The 18,720-nt window shown below is 38.6% G+C and overlaps 1 protein-coding gene and 1 long non-coding RNA gene across 9 annotated transcripts in view; one reads left to right on the top strand and one right to left on the bottom strand.

The window, feature by feature from the left end:
- Positions 1-18,720, bottom strand: part of LOC140457857 (uncharacterized) — a 560,696-nt gene that overhangs the window by 87,996 nt on the left and 453,980 nt on the right. For 2 of the 6 annotated variants that reach the window (XR_011953380.1, XR_011953385.1), the window contains one exon: positions 7,445-9,226. The exons of the other annotated variants lie outside the window; for them this stretch is intronic. This is a non-coding gene — a long non-coding RNA (uncharacterized lncRNA). Of the gene's footprint in view, positions 1-7,444; positions 9,227-18,720 lie in introns of those variants that run through there. 6 annotated transcript variants of the gene reach the window in all.
- bcl2l11 (BCL2 like 11) overlaps positions 1-18,720 on the top strand; it is a 48,237-nt gene that overhangs the window by 9,904 nt on the left and 19,613 nt on the right. For all 3 annotated transcript variants that reach the window (XM_072551491.1, XM_072551510.1, XM_072551500.1), the window contains exon 3: positions 4,843-4,979. In XM_072551491.1, the coding sequence (XP_072407592.1) occupies positions 4,843-4,979 (137 nt within the window). The remainder of the gene's footprint in view (positions 1-4,842; positions 4,980-18,720) is intronic.

The following is an 18,720-nucleotide window of genomic DNA, read 5'->3' as shown; positions in this document are numbered from 1 at the left end:
CTGAAGGAGAAATTTGGATGAATCCTTGGGCCATTCTATTCCAATGCATTGTTAGAATCTTACCAGTAATGAATCATATCATAAGCAGAGCATGGAAATATACAAATCTATTTTGCAGCAGATCAAATGATCAATATTAAGTACTGGAAAACTTTGCTCTGAGTTACAAACTGGAAGATTGTTAAACTCAGTATTGCATCAGGTTCATTCTTCACTGTATTTTTAAAGGAAGCACAACACTGAAATGTTGCATTTCTTGCTCAGTGCAAGCATTTATTTTCATATTTCATATGATTATTTAAAAGCCTTTGCAGTTGTGTTGGATTTTTCTTTGCCCAGATGAAGAGAAACCCAGGAATAGTCTCCAGCTCTAACTATCCTAGTAGATCTTGAAGTTTGCCATATGATAATTGGGGTAAGGGTCAATGCTGTCTGAGTGCTCTTATGCTCTGCAAGTGTACAACATTTATGGTAAGAGTGCATTTGCTTTGCAACTATTGAAGTTGCATGGTTTGGATTATTACCTGTCATTAGTCACTTTTGACTTAATAATCATTTGAGTAAAACAAAACAAATTTTTTGAATGAAACTAAATGAAAAGGATGCATTCTTTCTTAATTACTGTTCAGGACCCCTACATTTTTTTCTACCTTATGGTTCATATGGTTTGCCTGCTAAAATTTATCAATAACATATTATGAAGGGATCATTATCACCCACTTAAACTTCACCTTCAGTGATAGCACTTTTTTGAACCTTGGGAATTCTGTTACAGAGATCAAGTTTTACGCAAGTTTTGGCCTTAAAATAATATACTTTAAAATCAATAATTCTAGTTACTATGACAACTAATAATAATGATAGATAATCAGTGTTAATTCAAAATGTACTTGCGATAAACCTACATTGAAAAGCAATGTTCCAATCTGGCATGGAAAGCTGCAAATAATGCCATTCATCCAGGTTTTTTTATTAGAAGGTTTTACTAAATATACTAATCCCTTTTTTAACTTCAAACCTGGGGTGAAGGCAGCTCTGGCTAGGCCAGCATTTATTGCCCATCCTGAATTGCCCAGAGGCCTGTTAAGAGTCATTCACATTGCTGCGGGTCTGACTTCACATGTAGGCCAGACCAGGTAAGGATGGCAGACTCCCTCTCTGAAGGACATTAGTGATCCAGATAGGTTTTCCCAACAATATTAATTAGACTCTTAATTCTAGATTATTTTTATTGAAATCAAATTCCTCCAGCTTCTGTGACGAAATTCAAAGCCGGGTTCCCAGAATATTAACTGAGTCTTTGGATTAACAGTTGAGCAGTAATACCACCAGGCCGTCATTTTCCTGTTAAACGATCATTAAGCAAAGGGACCTTTTAAAACCATCACTTAGACTAGAGAAGCAAAACATTTGGTTATCTTTTTAAAAAGCTGCTTTATTCTGTGACACTGTCAGATAGATTGAAGAATACCAATTACTGTGGCTTAAAGCACAGAAATGATGGCTTACTTGATGATTCATTTTGCAGGCGATCCCTCCCTCCATTTGACAGTTGTGCATTTAAAAATGATGCAAATAAAAAAAATCATTTTATGAGCGTATTATACCTCATCCTCTCTCCTCACATCTGGAGCTGATGAATGTAAGTCTGTGCAAAACAGCATAACACCACATATTAAATGATGCATGTACTTTTTTTCTCACTCATTCAGTTAGCTATTTTCAGGCAAGAAAAAAAAAGTTTATCTACTTTACTTCTTGGCCTTTCTGAAAGCCCCACTTTAATTTCACTATTAACCACTTAACCACAGTATTAATTTTCTGCATTACTTTATGTTACAAAGTCAGCATGGATGGGAAAACTGTTAACATCTGAAGTACATGGATCAAGTGATAAATTTTAACTCTTGTTTTGCTGATTGCACACCCAGGTTCAGCCAAAGCCTGTGTTACCCAAATTAATTCTGCTCTAATTTGATTGCCTTAGGGCTAACAGTAACCAGTTCTTTTGTTTTGCTCAGGCGAATTTGAACCTGCGTGCAGCACTATAATTTAAGGCAGTTTTCTTGCACAGGTCTACCCGAAATTACAGTACTCAAACAGCTTCTTTCGTATGAAAATGAAATTTTAAACCAAGAGCAGACTTCTGGTAGATTGACTAAAAAGATAATTTTCCTTTGCTTGCTGTGGCTGTTTGTACTTCCACACATCTGTACTGATTCAACATCCTCATGAGCAAACATTTTCAGTCATAGACGATCACCACAGAGCAATTGGAGTGCACAATGCAACAATGAGAGCAATCTTATTTAATAGTATTGTCTGCAAAATCACAAACTGCCAGAATTGTTAACCGTTTATGTTTTTTACTTTCTTATCACTTCTATCCAGTTTAAAGTTTCACCTTCTAATTTTATATGCTGCAGTCTGCGGCTGACTGTTCCATGCAGTGGAGCTAAAACACCATTGTTGATACTTAGTTCAGTAATATAGAGAGTAGATTTTCTTGAATGAAATCTTTATCTGTTACAAAGGATCTTGTAACTGTGCAGTAGAAAGCTTCTGCATGTTCTGAAAGCTACAAAGCAGTCCAGTAACCAACACATTAACCTACTGTACCTGTGGAAGGATTTTGCATTTTTTTAAACTAGTGTGTACCTAATTAAAGTGTGCATTTATTTGTTCAAGTTTAACTTTCTTTTTAGTAATAATAAACTAATGTTAAGGACTAAAAGCCTTCCAACCACTATTATACTAGAGTAATTAATATCAAACAGTACTCATCGCTACATGATGCCTTTTTTTATAAATAATCAGAATTGCTGCTCATTCCCTTTTGCCACTCAGCAGTGTTCTGTTTGCAATGACACTGACTGCATGTTGGAATAATAGCAAAATGAGGTACATACTGTGTTGTTATTTTGGGAATTTGTTAATAATTGTTAACTGTCATGTTCGCAACACTTATATATTTCAGTTGTTAGTAGTACAGTGCTACCTTATTAGTAAAGTGGAGCATATTTTGAATCCTTTAAAAACTTGTATTTATGTTACTTTCTTAAATGTAATGAAACATTTCAAAGCAATTCACTGGAACATAAACAAAAGTTCACACAGAGCCAAAGAAAGAAATCAGGACAGGTGTCCTTGGTCAAAGTGACAGCTTTTTAAAGACAATTTCACAGGCAATAGAGACAGAAAGGCAAAGGAAGAATTTGCAGGGCTTCAGGACTAGACAGCTAAAGTCAAAGCCATCACTGGTGGAGTGAGAGAAGTAGAGAATGCACAAAAGGCCAACACTGCAGGGCGGTCATCCGGCTGGAGGAGATTATGGAGATGGGGAGTTGATGAGGCCATGGAGGGAATTGAATAGAAAGGGGGGAATTTCAAGCTCAAAGCATTGGCAAACTGGAATGCAACATAGAGCCGGCATGGAGGGGACTTGATACAGGATGGGATTTGGGCAATAAGAGTTTTTCACATGTCGGACAGGCTGATCAACCTAACTTGACAATATATTATAGCCTTAAGTCAGTTTACTGCCAGACAGATTACAATGGTTATGGTCTACCCAGCAAATATACAGGAATCTACAGTGAAACACTTTGCACCTTCCATTGAGTACCAAATTGGATAGGTTGAGGGCTTGACTTCAATGCATCAGGAATTATTGATCTGGGCCAGTGTGCTGGGAACTGGAAAAATGGTGGGTTTAGAGGGCATAACTTTAAGCTGCGAGGGGAAAGGTTTAAAAGGAACTTTAAAGGCAGTGTTTTCACACACAGGGTAGTTTGTACGTGGAATGAATTGCCAGAAGAAGTGGTAGCTACAGATATGGTTGCAACATTTAAAAGACATTTAGATAGGTACATGAATAAGAAACGTTTTGAAGGATATGGGCAAACCAGAGGCGAATGGACTAGCTTAATTTCAGAAACTTGGTCAGTATGGATGAGTTGGACTGAAGGGTTTGTTTCAGTGCTGTTTGAATCTAACACTCTATAATAAATTTGTTATGCCAAACAAGAGCAGAGGGAGTGTGTGTCATAATTGATGAGTGCAAGGCGGTTCATTCTTGGTTATTGAAATCCTATTCCCAACTATAAGTAGAAACGTCAAAGCAAATAAAAAGCACATTTCTTGGATTATACGTTGTTGTGTAATTCACATAATTTATGGTGCCTGATACATATATTCTCTTCTACTTAGATGGCATAAAAGCATTTCAGAAATTGCAATGTTTTACGAAATAATTTTGTAGTTCTGTGGCATGTGACTGTTAACAATAAGGTCAGATTTTGTTGCTCATTTCTAACTGCCCTTGAACTAAGTGGCTTCCTTTGCCATTTCAGGGGTTAAGAGATAATCATGTTGCTGTGGGTCAACAGTCACATGTAAGTCACTGAGATTTCCTTCCCTAATCCAGATGGGCTTTTACAACAGCAAGTTTCATGGTCGTCATTACTAAGACTAGTTTTCAATTCCAGAATTGAAATTCAAGAATTAATTGAATTCAGGTTGCACCAGTTGCCATCTGTCCTGGGACATTAGTCTGGGTCTCTGGATCACTATTCCAGTGACAGGACCTCACCAGAACTACAGGACCTTAAAAAAAAGTAAAAATCTTGCTTTTTGTTGAGCCCTTACATGTAAAAATGTTCTGATATTAGAAAAGCCTCTGGCAATATTTTTTGTGAACAAGGTTTTAGCTCAAGTAGTTTGATGTGTTTTACATTTAGCTATAGGTTCATACATGAAAGGGAATTCAGTGCACATTTAGCTGCTAGACCATTATTTTCCCATATCCGTGAGCCCTGAATTTTTAAATTATTAATTTTGCAGGCACAGAAGGGATACACCAATCTGGAATACAGGAAGACTCTTCATCAGTGCCTATGGATGTTCAACCCGAAGTATGGATCGGACGAGAACTGCGAAGGATTGGCGATGAGTTCAACTCTCAGTATCAAACACGAAGGGTAACTAGTAAATCTTTAGATTCTTTTTGAAAATGTGTATTTGTGTCCTGTTAACAGTCATCGTTTGCAGTATACTGACCATGTGCGATCTTTAAAGTAAAGCAACAATCTGAATAGAAACTGAGGGTGATGCTACATGGGCCTGATCTTCAGACATGATATTTACTGCCCTCGATCTTACCCAATCCTAGTTCCTGTTCTAGAGCAGAACTGTCCTCTCCTGAATCATATTGGGAGTACTGTTGCATAGTTAACAGTGGCAGCATTCTTGTACCACTCTCATGGAGTTATTCTTCATTCATAAACCTCTGTGGCAATTGGCTGTTGAACCACGAAAAACATCATAACCCATTCTAATTCCTGTTCTTACCTGACATTCCACACAAATGTACCTTCACCCAAAAGTGCTGGATAGTCAACAGTAATGGGAAGCGTGCCCACTTCTGTTCCTCCTTTCCCAGAGGCATTTCCAAGGAATCTTAGAAAAGGGATACTGTGGGGCTGAGAGGCTTTGTTCTTTGGAGAAAGTCCTTTTGAAATTTCAGAGGATACAGCAATATAGCAAGAGTCAAGTCAAAAAAGGCTATTTCAAAACTAAGAATAAACTTTACTCTGGAATACCAATAACACAACCAGAGTATTCTGAGTGGAGGCTATTACAATTACAACAGTTCACCACCAGAAATGTAACCAAATCTGTTATTCCTGGCAATGTCTAATGCCGGCCTGTAATGTAATGACCTTATCAAAAGCATCTGACATACTTGGCAAGCACTCTGACCTAACCATGACACTAAACCAGTATGTTAATGCCTTTCTTTGTTTAACCAAAACCACAATAATCATAACTGGTCCTCACCATAGCAGCAAGACAGAGGAGATAATTTAGCATTGCATAGTACATTTGCAACTTTTTGGTCTCATTATAAAATGAATATAACATGATGTTAATGGGCTTTATTCAGTCGACTTGTCATTATACGATTTGAATAATTTATTGTGTCCTTCATTAGGATATTTACTGTAAAATAGGCAAATGTTTGCAACTGCCTTAATGTCGCTGTGTAAAGGGGTAGATTTCTCCCTCCCTCTCTTATTCCTGCTAACACCAGATTTTTCTCACCTAAGTCTTGCTTCCTAATAGTGTGAGACATTTCTGTGGGTGCTAACAGTGCTCCTATATGTTGTGAAAGGCAAGGTGAGACTGTTCAACCACAGAGCTATCATGAACAAAGCAGAGGCTATTATCCCTTGCTGCTTACAAAGGTACAGTTTTCAGCAGGGTTCACGAGAAAGTAATCAGGATTCTGAACAATATCCAACTCTTCCTGCCTGCTCTTTAGGAGACACTGACATTTTGCATTGGTTTAATATGACAGATCAAGAAATTAAACCCTTGATCATCCCAGTTCTGTGTGACTGAGCATCACGATAATTCATGGTACCTTGAATTATCAGGAGATCTTCGAAGTAACTCTTAAATGGGTTATTCTAGTAATTTATTGATCTAAAAGTAAGTTTGTATAAATATACAATTTCATTAAATTAGGAGAGGTGAATTGATAACAAAGGAGCTGATGTAGATCATTTGCAGTTCATAAATACAGCTCAAGATTTCTGTGGCAGTCTGCTTATTCTCCTGCAGGTAGTGGGCACCAGAATTAACTTGAAATAAGTCATGTTTTCATGGCCACTTTTTGTAATTTTGTTTTCTTATTATAGGAAAAGACTCTCAGTTTTTCAGCTAGTTCTAACAGCAATTACTTGAATCTTAGAAAACCCGGAAGGTTCAAGGGTCAAATCCTCAGCTGGTCTAGTCTTTGAGTACAGTGGCCACAATTGGATGCCGTGGGTTTGAGACAGTATTTCAACATGGACGCCTGCTTCTGATCACTATCTTAGCAACTGTTACTGGAAGCATGTGTGGATGTCAGTTGAAGTTTGCCTAGTATAGCCTTCTTGTCCCAGTGCAGTCAAGGTATCTGCAAAAGCCCTCTCAGCTCACAATGAGAACAGGTTTTGGGGGAAGTCTCAACTGAACCTAATTCAGAAGTAAGCGTTTTCAGGAGGATAAGGAAACAGTGGTGGAACTGTTAATACACCTGCTGATAACAACCAGCTTATAAATATTAGTGAAATGTAAAATATACATTACAAAAATCGAACACTGAACTGAAGCTATGTCGCTTTTCCTGAATTAAATCAACTTTTTTCAAATCCAATGTTTTGGCAGTTATGTACCAGATTCACAAGTTAGCATGAAATAATTATTCCATATGATCATAATTCTGGAGGTTCCCATTTTATTCTTAAATAATGGGTTCATTATGGATCATATGCATTTCTGTGAAGTGATGTGCTTTCCCTGTATAAGTATATATTGGTTAACCACACGGGTTGTCCAGCTGTCGTCATTTTGCAGTTTGTTTGGAATGTTCCTGCAGATTGCAACTCGTTGTATTTGGTACTATCTTTGCTGGCTGGCTTAGGGATCCTTGAAACAGGGGCAGCAGCTCTGTGAAAATCAGGGCATCTGATCAGACGGTTCAGATTTGCATAGCCAATTATATGTCTGGATATTTTCATTCACAAAGGGAAATATTGTGCTGTTAACATAAAGATGTCATGTGGTGTAATAGCCTTGCACACATCAGTTCCAAGGGAGATAGAGAGCCTGTATTACTTTGGAAGAGGTAAAGAACTTGAAAGAGAAGCAGAGGTATAAATGAAACGGTAAGGTGAAAAATGTAGTCAAACAACAAGTGAATTTTAAACAATTAACAGTGCACACAAAAGCAATTTCTTGAAGTTTTATTCTTTTCTGTTGCTCTACTCATTAAAAATCTACATTCAGCCAGTTATTATGTGTGCCACTGCATTCACATGGACAGTCATCATCAATGATCTATGAATGGAACTACTTTATGTTCCTATAACTCTTGCCTGGCACAGAGCAGGTCAATACAGGCTACAAAGATAGGCACACCTCTTGTATAGCTACATGATGTGGTTGCATTTAGCAAAGGAGTAAGGAAACTTGTACTGACTCTCCTATCTGAATTTGCAACATTAGCGGCAGATAAAGTAGTCTAGGGAGATAAATTAATTATGCACAATTTATTGGTTGAAACAAAATACTAGGGGAGAAAATTAGATTCCAGGAAGCAAACAAAAATTCAGACATCTCATGAGTGCACCTCATTATTTGCATTTGCATTGGGTCTTATGTTGAAATCTCTGAAAGTGCTTTGCACAATGATTTAGTATTGAAATTACTATTTTGCAAAATATTGGGGTGCACGGTTGTTCTCAAATATCAGTTGCTAATTTTGAATCTGAGGTAGACAATTTTTTAATAAGGAAATAACGTTATTACATTAAGGCAACATTTTCCCAACAGCAGGGATTCAGGCCAAAAGCAGGTATATGGAGTTTGGCCAAAGATCAGCCACAATCTCATTGAACAGCAGAACAGGCTTGAGGGGTTAAATGGCCTAGTTAAGTTGCATTTTCCCTAATGTAGTCTTCTTTTGGTAGTGCCAGCAGAATGAAAATGTTATCCAGGAGGAGAACATTAAAAGTTCATTGTTTGATATTTGAACAGAGCAATCAGAAGCAGGCGTGGACCATTCAGCCTTTCCAGCCAGCTGTGCCATTCAATAAGATCTGATTTTATTCTCAAATACAAATTCCTACCTACACTGTTGCTTATCAAAAATCTATGTACACCTGCTCTAAGATTCTGCTTCTACTGCCTTTTCAGGAAGAGAGTTCCAAAAACTTTCAACTTCCCACAAGAAATATTTTACCTCATTGCCATTTTAAATGGGCAACGCCTAATTTTTAAACCTATTTCTAGATTTTTCCATAAGAGGAAACATCCTCCCCACATTGACTCTATCAAGATCACTCAGGATTTCATTTGTTTCACACAATTCACCTGTTCCAGATTAGTTTCAAACTGTTTCCGAACTGTCTCCGAACATATTTCTATAAGTACAGTGACTAATATCGTACATGGTATTCCAGGAGGAACACTAATGCTCTGTGTAACTGAAGCGTAACTTCTCTTTGCCTGTATTCAATTTCCCTCACAATCAATGATACCATTCTACTAGCTTTCCTAATTACTTAGTAAACCTGCATACTAACCTTATGTGATTCACGTGCGAGGACACCCCAGGTCTTTCTGCATCTCCACGCTCTGCAACCTCTCACCATTTAGATAATACACCTTTTTATTCTTCCTGCCAAAACAGACAAATTCACATTTTCCCACATTTTGCACCATCTGCCATTCACCTCTCAATATGTTTTTGTAGCCTCTGTGTCCTTTTCTCAATTTATTTTCCTACCGAGGGGCGGCATGGTGGCACAGTGGTTAGCACTGCTGCCTCACAGCGCCAGAGACCCGGGTTCAATTCCCGACTCAGGCGACTGACTGTGTGGAGTTTGCACATTCTCCCCGTGTCTGCATGGGTTCCTCCGGGTTCTCCGGTTTCCTCCCACAGTCCAAAGATGTGCACGTCAGGTGAATTGGCCATGCTAAATTGCCCGTAGTGTTAGGTAAAAGGGTTAAATGTAGGGGAATGGGTGGGTTACGCTTCGGCGGGTCGGTGTGGACTTGTTGGGCCGAAGGGCCTGTTTCCACACTATAAGTTATCTAATCTCAGATGACTGTGTGGAGTTTGCACATTCTCCCTGTGTCTGTATGGGTTTACTGCGAGTGCTCCGGTTTCTTCCCACAGTCCAAAGATGTGCGGGCCAGGTGAATTGGCCATGCTAAATTGCCCATAGTGTTAGGTGCATTAGTCAGAGGGAAATGGGTCTGGGTGGGTTACTCTTCGTAGGGTTGGTGTGGACTTGTTGGGCCGAAGGGCCCGTTTCCACACTGTAGGAAATCTAATCTAATCTATTGTTGTGTCATGAGCAATTTGGCAACCATATCTTCTGAGCCTTCATCTAAATAATTTCTATAAATTTTAAATAATAATTTTAAACAATTGTGTGATGCACTAATTGTTACATCTCACTAGCTTTAAAATGACCCTTTGCACTCACTTTCTGCTCAATATTAGCCAGTCAATCTTCTAGCTGTGCCAATATGCCATCCCCTATTCCATAAGGTTTTATTTTCCATGATGATCTTTGATATGCACATGAACAAATCCCTTCCGGAAATCTCACTACATGTATTGTTGATAAACCATCTTTTACCATGTTGTCTAACAGCGCAACATTTCTTTAGTTCTTCATCGGATCACTAGCCTAGACTATGTGCTGAAGCCAAAGCCCTCTAACCTATTGCAGGGAGCACTAGTGATCTGACACTGTGAAACAAGTTGTTTGTTGATTAATACTCTTCTCCAACAATGGCTGGCTAGCAATCAATAGAATTGGCCAGCTCCTTAATGCCAAACCTCAGGAAAATTAAGAAAATATGTTGTTGTAGGGAGAAAATTGTATTTTCACTGACGTTTTGATTCCAATTTGCATCCAAGAGGGTGGAGCTCTTTGGGAGGGAAAATAACTATAAACAGATTGCTCCTATTTAATGCATATGAGATCAGTTTCTATTTAGCACACTACACCACAAGCACAAAAGAAAATTATGAAGATTTTACTTCAGTCTGATTTTGTTTAACATCTGTGGGACAGCTGCAGTGCTACTGGATTTCCAATTAAAACTTAAGCCCGTTTAGGATTTATTTTTTCTATGCAACTTATAAAGGAGAAGAAAGATAAATATTCGTATATGTTTCATATTACAGACCTATTTACATAGGGTCAGTAATTTACAGTGACGGGATAAGTGAAACATGCACTTGGAAACTTAGATTTTTACATTGCATTTCCATCTGCAGTATGTGTAAAGAAGCTGCTATTACCTTTAATAAGAGACATGTTGGGAAACCATGTCAGCCAAGTTCTGTTTACATTACATGCAATTCCATTGTTTTATGAATGTATTTGAGGATCTTGTTACATATATTTTCATAAATCATTAAGAAATTTAGACCAGAGGCTTTGACCAAAGGAATCATTTTTGTAAATGTCAACTATATTCTCCCTCCCTCAGAAATTACAGTACCATATTTCGGCCATTTCACATAATAGTTCCCCACAAAACTATAGATCCCAGTGAAGTGTAAAATTGCTATTAACTTCTCAATCAACAACTTTTCAAAAATAATTAGGGACTAGTTAACAACTCCTTTTGGCTTTAACCATTATCACCTTGGCCGCAAAGGTAAAACTGCCATAGTCCTACCAGAACATAGGGCTGCAGTCTCATTAGAGAGAGAGAGACAGACAGACTGACAGAGATACTTAGCTGGTCATGGTTTAACCTGAGGGTCACCATTGCCTCAAGTGAGGGGAAAGATTGTATCTTTCATAGTAGCTCAGCCAATGCAAGAATTGAACCCACGCTGTTGGCATCACTCTGCATTGCACACCAGCCATCCAGTCAACTGAGCTAACAGCTATTGGTTCCCCTCGGACTATCTTGCTTGTTAACTCCACAAAGAATTCTAATAAATTTGTCAGGCATGATATCCCCTTCATGAAGCCATGCTGATTTTGATTATATAATGTTCTGCTATTACAGTCTTTATCATAGGCTAACATATATTAAATAACATGAAGATAACATTTTCCCAGTAATGTATGTTAAGCTCACTGGATTACAGTTACTGGTTTATAGCTTTACTCCCTTTTCTAATAAAAATGTTACATTGGCTCTTTTTCAATCCTCTGGGACTTTTCTGGAGTCTAAGGAAGATTGCTACCAATGCATCCACTATCAATGAAGTTGCTTCCTTTAATATCCTAGGATGCATCCTATCAGGTCCAGCAGATTTATCGGTCTTTAGTCTGCATTAATTTCCCTAGCACTTTTTCTTTAGTGACTATTCAGTGGTTAATTGGAAAATGTATTCTCAACAAATTAAAAATTAATGACAGAACCAGACTGGTCTTCCCTCTACTGTTAAATTGCTGATGAACACCTATTTAATTTAAACTGCCCATTTGGAATCCAGTGAGACTGGATTTGCACCCTCTCCATTGAGACAGTGAGAGAAGTGTAAAACTGGCTTTCCATTGAGCTCACCAGATTCCCACCTGATGATATAGGGTCAAATGATTTGATGGGTGCCTTGGCTTACATAAGGAGAATCAACATGGATGTGATACCAAAAAGATTTTGTTACACCTAACGATTCATAGTTTTGAAAAGGAGGAGTGTAAATTGATGGTGGTTGAGAGTCCGGAATGGAAATCTGGATTAGAATAATATTGGTGTGCCAACTTTAGTAAACTTTAACATACATTTTTAAATTCATTCATGGGATGTTGGCATCACTGGCTGGGCCAGGACTTATTGTCCATCTCCAAATGCCTTTGAGAAGGTTGTGGAGAGTTGCCTTGTTGAACCACTGCAGCCCATTTGGTATCGGTGCACCCACACTACTGTTAGGGAAGGAATTCCAGGATTTTGACCCAGCAACAGTGAAAGAATCATATATTTGCTTGGAGAGGAACTTGCAGGTGGTGGTGTTCCCATATACCTGCAGCCCTTGTCCTCCAACATGGAAGTGGTCATAAGTTTAAAAGGTGCTGTCTAAGCAGCGTTGGTGAATTTCCTGATTTCAAGTCTGAGACTGTGATGGCTTTGAGGTGAAGTTTATTTCTAAGGTCAGTGTGGTGGCCCAGCATATTTGTGTGGCAATGTTTGTGCCACAGGGATGCAGTGTGTGGGCTCTCAAACATGATTGCAGAAATAACATAGGTTTGGTGTGATTTCTAATGTAACAGACAGCACTCACTAAGACCAAGCATAGATAGAGAATAAAAAGTTACTCACCACCAATAGCACCCTCTTTAATTTGCTTTTATTCAACTTATTTTTAATGAAGCTTACCTACCGTATATACTCGAGTAATAGTCAAATTTTTTTGACCACTTTTTAAGGTTAAATTTATGGTGTTGATTAACACATCAATGATACTTTTGAGGGGCTGAAATTCACGCCTCTTAAAATTCACACCATATCATTAGCAGAAGCCCAAGTGACAAACAAATTATGGGGTAATTCTGAAAACCTGGAGTGGAACACAACAGCCAGCGGGCTGGAAGACCGGCAGCAGAGCAATATAACCAGCAGACTGGAAACTGGAGCGGGACATGACGGCTGGCACACTGACTCATAAACATTGACCTGTTTTCTGTGAAGAGCTAGGAATGACCTTTATGCAAGATACAGAGGAACCTCGATTATCCAGCATTCAATTCTCCAAATATTGGATTATCCGGCAAGATCCCAATGCTTGGCTAAACTATGTTATCCTGCATTCGATTATCTGGAATTCGATTAACGGAACAAATACTCTCTGCCCCTGTCCTTCGGATAATCGAGGTTCCTCTGTACATTGGAAAATTCCAGTTTTTTTGGCCATAAATTGGAAGTCGACACTTACATGAGATCGACTATTACTCAAGTACATACGGTAACTTATTGTGAGAGGGCAGGGAGCAAGTCATTTGGTCACACGTTTAGCTATGGAATGGTGAGAAAACATACTGTTTAAGAAAAGGAGCCAAAAATAACAGCCAATTCAGATTGGATACAGCCAGCGACATGAGCAGACAAGTGCACTGATGTATTGTGCCGCTGAATGGATACATTTAGGCTCTCCAAAGGATTCCTCCATGTTGAGCTGTTTAAGTTAATGGAGAATTCCTTCCTCATAAATCATAAAGGGTGTTTGGAGAGTGTGACTGCAGGTTCAATAGGCTGAAGTTTGGGAACAGTTTGCCTGTCAAGACTCAAGGTTAGGGAACGGTTATTTAGAGGGAATAAGTTTTTAAAATGATAAATGAATGAGGAAAACTTTTTTTTTAAAATTAAGAGAGAGCGAGCAATCCAGATCTAACCACATCTTAAATTACATATCTGAACTCAAGTACTTGTTAATGCCTTTGGCATAAAGATAAGATTTCTTTGAAAGTTTAGATTTGAGGGGGGAAGGGAATAACTGCATTACCATAATAATTTCAGCCATTAATCAGTTTTACTCAAGTAGCCCATTCGATAGCCTAAAAGTGGGTGAGCCTCAAAACAGACCGAGAGAGACAAAGCTTGGAGTGGGGAAGGCACAGAGTCTTCATCTTAGACTTGGAATACCCTTAACATAACTTTTTAAAGCCCAGGCTGGTTAAACCATACTCACCTTCCTTCCCGGGTACATTTGAAAGTGGAATTGCAAAGTGTTTCATAACAATTTTGAAAAGGTCAACTAAAATAAATGGACCGTCCCTGTTTCAATTTATGGTGCATACGCGCACGGTAGTTTAGATTTCTAAATGTTATTAAGAAGCATTTGACAATTTGTTTCACTGATGGATTATGGTATGTTCATTGCCAAACACGTCAACAAGCACTGCCATCAGCTTTTCAAATAAAGTTCCTTTTAATTTAATGTGCATAACCCCACCAAAGGTACATCATCATTTAGGTTATACTGCAGCATTTCATGTATTCTGTAGCATTTCAATTGCTCAGTACTCCAAAAACTGGGGCTCCTGATAAAGAGTTTCAAAAGATGGTGCAAAATATATCTTTATGGACAGATATCAAATCAGAATATATGTATGTAGTAACATATTCAGATATATGAGGCTTTATAGATAGGGTTTTTAAAAAATAAATTCTGGTGTGGTGCATTGTTTCTTTCTCCCTAACTTTTGTGTGTATTTTGCTCAACTTCTGGGCAACAGCTCAACGTAAAATTTTACAATATCGGTTTCCCCATGGAGCCCTTGTTTTGCACTGGTTTGATGATACCAGAAGCATTGAGTGAGGGCAGCATTAAAAAATGAGGGGAGGATTGCAGACATATATATGAGAGCTGGAAAAGATCAAAGCCAGCCAACAGTAGTGCAAAATTGTTGGCAATGTAAGAGGTTAGAAGGTGAATATATGAAAAGTTAATACACCGTGCCATCTCAAAGTCAGATTCATGGTTCCCTGCTGCTTATTCCAATCTCCTTATTAAACACAGTGCCGAAGCACCTCTGGCAGCAGCAGTAAAATGTGCATTCAGTTTGATTAAGTGCCTTCAGACCGCTATATGGCAATGTACAGCAGAGGTCAATGCTTCCAGAACGATGGACTTGCTCTTACAAACTTCCAGTGATCATCTCGGTGCAGCGGAGGATGAAGATGATATAGTTGTTTCAAGTTGGTAGTGAAACATGTTGGTTGTCGGGAGACATTTGGGGGAAAACACCTTTAAAACTGAGTGTTATCTTTAATTAAGAGATATCTTTCCCATTTTAAAAGTGAAATTCAGGGTTGACACAGTTCATTAGTCAGTACAATTTATGAAAACTATAGATGTTCTGCTGTGATGCTCATGGTAAACTAGATCGTTTAGAAATATCAGCAGCATCAAACTATACAGTGTGTAATGTATCAATCTGCTGTTAGGGAGGCAATACGTTTGTGTTGTGTCCACTTTAAGTCCAACTGCAATAAGGAAACAGAGGATGAAGCTACTGTATGTATTCAAGTATCAATGTATCTCATAAAAGTTGACTCCCTGACTTCCAGCCAAAAGAAAGTCAAAGCTATTTCCTACTTACAGCCACTCACTGTCAAATTCCAACTTTCCCTAAAGCAACCCTACTTAACTGAATAGTGCATCTTTGGAGGTGGTTGTTCAACTCCCTGTGTCTGTGCACATCAGTGTGTGCTGTCAAGGTCACCATTTCGCTGCTGCGCACAAAGTTCCTGCCAATCCCACCCTCTAATATGACAACACGGCATCAAAAAGGAACAGTGGATCCATAGCCCAGTTCAAATTTGAAGTTTGAGATTGGAAAGCAGACAAATGATTGTGCAGGAGGTGGAAAATTCAAGGTATCAGAGAAGAATGTTCAAGATTGGAGGGTGCTTTCTCTTGCTGTCAGTTTAAGATGAAACTCTAGCATATGGCAAAGACAAGTTGCTAAATAAATGAGTGAAAATTGCAAGAGTGCACTCACAGTTTCTAGCACCTTTCCAAGTCTGTCCTGAATTTCCAAGCCACCTCTGGATGGTCTGCTGGGTTTACAATGAAAAATAATTCTGTACTGCAACAGAAAACCAAGATTCACATTGTTTTAAGTCAAAATCCAACAGTAGAAATAATTCCATGGCTTATTTTGAGCTACTTTTGGAGGTTGGCGGAAACAATCTGTGATCTGGCAACTATGCAGTACTGAGACAAGGAGAAAGTGATTTTAAACCCCTCCACAAAGTTGCTGGTGTCAAAATTGACCCTCTACTTTTTGACAAAAGGTTTAATCTTAGAAACAGGACTTTCATGCAAACATAAACCATAACTGTTGGAAATGTAATGCTGTTTGGTATTGAAAGTTGCAGGTTAGAATGTATTTGTAAAGCTGTGGTAGTCAGAAAAATCAAATGAACTAACCATCTTTTTTTTGATACTACTTGAATTGAATCACAAAATCGGGCAATTGGGAAAGGGCTATGGGGCGCTTTGAAAGAGCTAACCATTTTGTCTGAATGTCCTGGAAATGTTACCTTCCCAACCACTTTCCTTTTCAAAATAGGTCTCCACCCTTCTGTTTTGGTAGTGCGTTCCAGATTACACCATATGTGATGAATGTTTCAAAACATCAATATGGATACTTTGAAGTTTTTGAGATTCTCAGGTGATTTATACAATAAGTAAAATGTAACCACAGCGGATAAAATGCTGTACTTAAGGTTGAAAAACTGCATTTTTCTACATTATAAGACCATAAGACAAAGGAGCAGAAGAAGGCCATTCAGCCCATCGAGCCTGTTCTGCCATTCAATGAGATCATGTCTGAATTGAGAATCCTCAACTCCACTTTCCTGCTTTTTCCTCATAAATATCCTTCACTGAACAAAGATTTGTCTATATCAGCTTTGAATATACTTAATATCCTAGCCTGGATAGTCCTCTGTGCAAAGTATCCTACAGGTTCACATTAACGCTGAACATAATCTACATCAGTTAAAAGTTACCGTCCCTTCTGAAAAGTTTGCATGTCCTCCAGTACTTGCCTTTTCAATTCATGTTTGAGCCCAACCAGTGAATGTTAGTTGGGATTTTACCACACAGGATATCCGAGCTGAGCCTAAAATACACGTACGTACAAGCACACTGACATAATCCTACCCTGTTATACACTCCCTGATGCCTATATAGCTACTTCTAGTTAAACCATCACAGTCAGATGATAAAACCTTGAACTTCAGCTGTTAAGGTGGAGTTTCTACTAAACTTACAAAACACTTTTCCTCACCTGTTCAATGAAGTGGGAATTTACATGGTCAGTTCTATGAGGAGTGAATGTAATTTACTCTGCTCCTACAATGCTACATAAAGACACAACAGAGGACTCGGTTCTGAATACCACCTTTCTAATCAATTAATCATAATCAAACTGTCTCTCAAATTTGTCTTGTCAAGTTAATTTTGCACAACACTGCTGGCAGCTTCAAGTTCTACAATATCTGCTGATGTATGGCAATTATGGCCAGCATATTTTTGGCATTAGATAAAACAAAGTTGAGAAACAGACGGTGTTGCGAACAACAGTGATTCGTAAACGTTTTGAGGGGAATTACAAAGGTGAAAATGACTCGACTCATTCATAACATCCCAAACCACAAGATATGTAGGCCTCATAGAGATTCTGTAGTTTATACTGTTGTCTTCTCTAGATTTTGTTTTAAACAGTTGACAGATAGATGTTCCTGACATGATGAGATTTTAGAAATTTGCAAAACAGGTGGAGGCCATCTGGCCCATCCTTTTCAGAGCAAACCCACTGTTCCAAGTATTCCTCAACGCCTGGCATTTTCCTCCCTTGCAGTTTGCAATTTCTCTGCCTCAGTCCCTTCTTCCACAGAGCATTCTGTGCCGCAGGTAACAAAACATTTACAAAAGATACTTACTTGCTTTACTCCGTGGTAACACCTCAGCTAATCAAAACTAACTACTGACCAATCAGCACCATGGTGTCCTGTAATACACGTAATTTGAAATCTGGTGTTCTTACCTTTGTCCGGATGAGAACAAGATAAATAGCTTCGGTAACATTTCTCTCTTCAGCAAGACTCAAGTCCTGTACTACCAAGCAACCTTTATAACTGTTTCTCCTAATTACTCTTGCCAGTCTTTCACTGACAGTTTAAACTCATTGTTTTTCACTGCTGACCCCCAACTGGAGAAAACAGACTTTCTCTAATTACCCTATCAAAAACTGTCAGCATTTCAAACTCCATTAAACCCTCAAATAAAAGCAAAGTATTATGGGTAATCAGAGATCTGAAGTGAAAACAATGTGCTGCAGAAACTTCAGCCGGGCTGCTATACAGAGGAACAAAGTTAATGTTTAGAGTCCAGCATGAGTCTGAAAGCTTTTTGTTCTTAATCCATTAAACCTCGCAAACTTCTCTTTCCATGTAATGTCACTCCTCACTAACTATGAATTCCCACACCTGGTACACCAAACAATGTGCTCTCTATGGCTTTATCGTCTTCTTAATAATGGACACCCAAACAGATATCCTATGACCCAATAAGTATTCTAAGTATTTCTCAAACCCATGTCCTGTACTACCTGGAGGCACAAGGGAAGCAGATACAATGGGAACACCACCACCTGCAGGATCCCCTCCAAGGCCCACCTCATC

Source organism: Chiloscyllium punctatum, chromosome 3, assembly GCF_047496795.1.
Source record: "Chiloscyllium punctatum isolate Juve2018m chromosome 3, sChiPun1.3, whole genome shotgun sequence".
Lineage (NCBI taxonomy): Eukaryota > Metazoa > Chordata > Chondrichthyes > Orectolobiformes > Hemiscylliidae > Chiloscyllium > Chiloscyllium punctatum.
Note: the sequence above shows the minus strand (reverse complement) of the source record. Positions and strands in the feature narration are given on the sequence as shown.